General features: G+C 40.0%; 1 protein-coding gene across 1 annotated transcript in view; it reads right to left on the minus strand.

Moving 5' to 3' along the window:
• Positions 1-4,790, minus strand: part of LOC112556885 (low-density lipoprotein receptor-related protein 4-like) — a 60,504-nt gene extending 55,714 nt beyond the window's left edge. Inside the window, exons 1-2 of the mRNA XM_025226309.1 lie at positions 4,612-4,790; positions 1,406-1,480 (exon numbers count right to left, since the gene is read on the minus strand). Coding sequence (XP_025082094.1) covers positions 1,406-1,472 — 67 coding nt within the window. The 5' untranslated portion in view covers positions 1,473-1,480; positions 4,612-4,790. The remainder of the gene's footprint in view (positions 1-1,405; positions 1,481-4,611) is intronic.
• Positions 4,791-6,000: the final 1,210 nt, after the last annotated feature.

Genomic DNA, 6,000 nt, shown 5'->3' on the forward strand with positions numbered 1-6,000 from the left:
CCATCCTCAGTAAAGTTCTATCAAGGGTAATTCTAGAGAGACTAGGCACTAGACAATAACTGAAACCACAACAAGCAGGGTTTCACCAGGATAGGTCATGCAATGACAACATTGCCACCCTCCGTATCATTATTCAACAGTCTATTTAGCCGCAGTCCGCCCTCTATATACTTTTTATGGACTTTTAAAAGGCATTCGACAGTGTAGACAGGGACGTCATCTTGAGGCTGATGATCCACAATGGTATTCTACCTAAGCTCATAAACATTATTCAGCGGTGGTAGGAAGACTCATCCTGCCAAGTTATTCACAATGGCAAACTCACTAAGCCTTTCATAATGAAAACCGGCGTAAAACAGGGCTGAATATTCACACCTACTGATGGTTATACACTGGATTTTACGCAAGACAAACCAAAGGTAACAACAACAGTATCCACTGGACCTTCATCAAACAGCTAGAGGGCAAATGATATTAGTCTCCTATCTCATCGGCAACAACATGCACAAACAAAACTGAGTCATCTAGCATACGAAGCAGAGAAAACTGGCTTAAAGTTTAACAGAAAGAAAACCGAAGTAATAAAAACTTCCAAGCCATCTTTAAGCAGAGAACATCCTGGAAACCAGGGTTGTCCATGGGACATATTTTTCTATCCCATCCCATCCCATCCCATGGCAATTTATGCCTTTCCCATCCCATCCCATGGGACGTTTCCCATGATAATAACATTGCTATGGACAACACTGCGCATTGCACACATGTTAACAAAGTCATGGCATAATGAAACTGGAATAAAAAAGTATTTTTCCTGTGCTTAAAAAGTCAGACAATGCAAATTTCAGCGTAAATTTATTTTACAATATCAAGTATCGACTACCATGGGAAATACAAATGTGTGCTGTCCCATCCCATCCCATTCCATGGGACGTTTCCCATGGGATTCCCATTCCTATGGACAACACTGCTGGAAACAGATCGCTTTGTGTATCTGAGGAGTATGTCAACAAGGATAGTGGAGGGGGACGATGACAAGGTCAGGCATTTTTTGGACAGCCTTCTTCCCATCGGAACTCTGTAAGATCCATATTTTAAAAAACAAATTAGAAGGCTGTCCTACTGTATAGTTGTGAAAGCTGGAGAATGACAAACTCCGTCAACAACAAGCTGCACACCTTTACCTTTTGTGGCCCTAAGCTCCTATGCAGTAACGAGGACCAAACGAAACAACAAACCCTAGAGCCAATGTTACATTTTATTTGTCACATCTGAGTTAAGTACATAAAAATTCGTAAGAAATGACTAATTTTATCTCAGTGACATGTTTTTTATTTAAAAAAGGTTGACCGATGAATTTTAAACCAAACTATTCCTATCCTTCCGTGTGACCACCTCGACATCTTACCTCGTGTTTTCTGAAAGTGGTGCTGAATCAAGAGTGTAAATAAACACATGAAAAGCTGCACTGTCATCTTTATCTCTGAAATAAGAACAGGAAACGAAGAATATAAGCTTTTTTAAAATAAGATCAGCCAATAAATGTTACATAGTGTGAACTAAACCATTTTAGACAAATCAAAGTCAACAGCCGTCGGGTGGACAGGTAAGGTTTTCTAGCCTCATACTTAACAGCTTTGCACACTATCCATACCACAATAAATCTTTCCACGATAAAACAAACTTTGACACAATACCAACTTTACTGCACCAGTTAGCTCAAGCAGCAATAAAAAAACAATTATTTTCTTCACTTGCGCATGCAAGCACACACACACACACACTTACACTAATGAAGTGTTGCATTTCTATCAACACCTTTACAAAACTTCGCCTTTGATCTATACATTCTTCAACTACTAACAAAAGGAGTTCATAAATCAACAAATTAAAGTATGTCACTGTCTTAATACAAGTCATAATTAAAGTGTATCCGGATCCAGTTGTGTGCCGGCTTGACCGACCTGCCTGACCTGGGTACTTCAATATCTCTTGATTGCTTTAGTTCGTGTAAATTTTTTCTCCGCGTTACTATTCTTCGCCATGAAATTATCTACACACTGCTATCTACACACCTTTTGCTGCCGACCTCGACCCTACATCGCCGATACTTTCTCGTGTCTGTGTGAGCCTTGCAATCAGCCATCTTGTTTGACTCACACATTGTCACCTGACTGTCATGGTACGAACGGTCCGACCAACACACTTACAGCCGAAAATTGCGCGTTCTTTTAACATTAAAACAAAACGTTTATCTGAGGCTGTCAACGCATGTTATTTTCCATTGTTGTGGTTTCAAGACTTCATAATACAGCAGCGCAGTAACACATGGTAACATAGACACCTTGGCACTGGCTTCTGATATAAATGTAAATCCCAAAAATTCAAAAGCTTTTAACTCTTAAGTTACAGAAAACAGTTTCAAAAACATTCTAATTGTTACATTACGTATATCAATCTTCAAGTTCGGGTCCTGAGTATAGTTCTTATCCATACGCAGACAGGCTCATGGTCTCTCTTCAAAATATCAGTTTTCGATGACGATACTCTCAGGTTCAAACTACCTGATAGTTGGCGTCCTTCCCGTGGAAATAAAACTTAATTCCAACTAACACCGATAATGATTTAAATACTGTTGTGCTGCCTGATCTCAAGACGAACAGAGAATAAAGTCCTGGGAGAATACTCATCCGTGTCTGTAGGCTTCAATCAGACAAGCCCACCCTCCACCCTAAAAAAAACTGTAAGTTGATTGTGGACTGTAATCATACTCCTAACACTATTTGTCTATTGATACAACCTTCACACGTGTATATACGTGAATAAATTTCGATGTGACAATAACAAAATGATATCATATCTCGTCTAGGCGAGGTTAACCCACAGAGGTCACTTCCGCGACGCACTCAGCGTCGATCGCTGCCATAGGATGTAGATGTCCTGACTCAACCTCGTCTTTTCCCTTCAGTATTGTGGAAGTAAGTGAATTTTTTATCCAGTCACTGGCTAAAATTTATTTCCGAGCGAGATTCAAAACATTCACTTGTAGTTAACTATTTTAGTTATACCCCCAACCCCCCCTAAACACTCTTACACACATTTCCCTATGTATACAACCTGAAGCACTGAAGAGACGATGAAGTACCGAGGTCAGACAGGTCAAGGCCGCACACAACCGGAATCGCGACGATGCGGCAGAAGTGGAAACAGACAGGTAATGTGACACAGGATACACGATATGTAGTCTTATGGAGCTAAAGGACAACAGATGTCAAGAGCCTGGTGGTGAATGTCCAGAGTTCAAGAGGTCAACATGAAGTCATTCAGGGTTATCTAGTTCAGTCTCAACTCCGTCATGCAGTGACGTCATTAGTGACGACATTGCACAATGACGCAAACATACAGCACACTGTTTACTCCAAGCCCAAAGATAAACAAATGTTGATAAAGTACAAGACGTCCCCACACCTACATGTGGCAAGCAGGCTCCACACTCACATCATTCACTCTCTAAGCGCCGCCATCTTATTTATGAAAAGGCTGCTCTAAATAATAGTTTTATTTACTGGAATCTTTGCTGTTTACATAATGTATTTCAGATGACCAATATGACATCCTCACTAACGTTCCGTGCAAATCTCAGTAGGTCTAATTCGCTCCCAAACGATGTCAAAAACGCTTTTTGTTTTTCAAGGGAGGTAAGTGGCTGTGACATATATCATTAGCCTGATTGCAGTTAGCTTCCTTGGGAAATTGTAGCAATGTTGGAAAGTTTGCAGAGGGCTGATGAAAAGAGAGCATTCGAAAACTCCTGATCACCTTGCGCGTTACTCTATGTTATATTTGACTGCTATGGTCCACGTACTGGTCAACAAAAGAGAATGTGAGTAGCCTACTAGCGTTGCTTCATCGTGTCTTTGTACTTTTTTCGGAAACAAATATTCATATTCTCTTTTTCTCATTATATTTTATATTTTTGTTTGTGTTTTGCCAAGTCATCTCAAAACAAACAAACAACCCCCCCCCAAAAAAAAAAAAACCAGCAAAAAACAAAGGTCTTTTCTTGCTATCTAGTCCATCTTTAAATCCTTCAATGAACTAACCTATGTTGCTCGCAAAAAATTTGTAAAATATTACTATATTAACACACACAATTGTAAGGTAAACATGAGTCAACTCATCACCTTTGCCACGCAAATGATAAAAAAGCATTCAACATGATTCAATTAATACCGCAAATAAACAATTCTACCATCAGTGCAATATTCACCAACTAAACAAGCTCCAGACGCCTCGAAAAAGACTAGACAAAGGTCTAGACACACGCTGGTATGTGAAGAAGCCAAAACAGATGGCACAGGCCTAGCCTTATAGGCAGATGAGATTGTGAGATCAGTGCAACTCGGTGTCCTTTGTGGGACGTCGCAAAAAGGCAAAGGGCATCTCCCAGGGGAACTTGATGATTTGAAGGACAAGCATCTTGTTTCTGGTTATAAAACGATTTCCACGACCCGCATAACGACGACGACGACGACGACGACGACGATGATGATGATGATGATGATGATGATGATGATGATGATGATGATGATGATGATGATGATGATAACTTACCACGGGATGCGACTTCTTAGACTTGCTTAGAGAATCCTTTCCTTTTATATACCTCAACAGTAGAATGTAGCTAAAGCTTTCACAACAATATCCACTCTGTGTTTTAAAATTTCCTATATGAAACTCAAAAGAAAAAAAAAACGCAAATGAATTTCCTTCACGCATGAGTTCCTCGTGAAGACGCCCAGACGTCGGGCGCTGTGACTATTTATAAAGTACAAAAGACTTCGCTTCCTAGTCTAACGAGCCTACAGGCGATCTATTGGTTGAACAGATTTCCTATTCTGACGTCATGGCCAGCTCACAGACATTTGATTGGTTAAACATATCACGAAGTGAGTTCAAGAGTGAGCGTTACCAACACAAATATTTTCTCTAATTACACAGTGGAGAAACAACCGCAGCGGTAATCATTAGTCATCATCAAATAATTGTGTAGGGACAAAGTATTTGGCCATCCAGTTAACAGGTTCTGATTATTGTGTAGTTCAGTAACTATTATTAATGGGTATCGGATGTGTTATCCATCTCACGACTACACACTATGTGATATATAGTTTTCGTGATATTTTTCAGAACTGACCTACAGCTTTTTTTTTGTTCTTTTTTTGATCGAAATAGGTGTAGTCCTACATCAACCTTTTGTAGAAATCGTGTTGTCGCTAGTGTTAGAACAAATGTAATGCACTTAATGGCCTAATAATAAACACTCCACCAGCCTTGTTGACAATGCCTTCCCCCACAGATACATAAAGCGATCAGTTTTCAGAAGGTTTTCTCCTTGAAGTTAGATTGGGATTTTAGCTTGTTGTGATCTCCATCACTCGGTCTTCTTTCTGTTGACCTTTAGACATTCGTGAAGCTCTGCTTCTCTGCTAGCTTGTTCAGTTTGGTCTGTACATGCTGCATCCGACGAGTCAGGAGACAAATGTCATCTCATCTGCATAGTCCAGATCCTCTAGCTGTTTGGTGAAGGTCCACTAGATACAACTGTTGTTGTCTTGGGTCGTCTTGCGTATAATCTAGCCTATGATCATGAGGAAGATTGTTGGTGACAATATTCAACCTTGTCTTACGCCAGTCTTCATTAGGAGAGTTTAGTGAGTTTGCTGTAGTTGATAACTTGGAAGGACGAGTCTGAATGATAATAATGTTTATGAGGTTTGGCGAAATGTCGTAGGGGAAAATAAAGCTCTGGATGACGTCTATGTCTACACTGTCAAATGCCTTTTTGAGGTCCACAAAAGTGATATAAATGGAGGATTGCCACTCAATAGACTGCACAAGGATGATACTCAGGGTGACGATACGTTCAGTGAAAAACCTATTCTGGCTAAACCTTGTTTGCTTTTGTTTCAGTCTCTTGTCTAGTGCATTTCTTTAATCTCT

The sequence above is a fragment of the Pomacea canaliculata genome, linkage group LG2 (assembly GCF_003073045.1).
Source record: "Pomacea canaliculata isolate SZHN2017 linkage group LG2, ASM307304v1, whole genome shotgun sequence".
Classification (NCBI taxonomy): domain Eukaryota; kingdom Metazoa; phylum Mollusca; class Gastropoda; order Architaenioglossa; family Ampullariidae; genus Pomacea; species Pomacea canaliculata.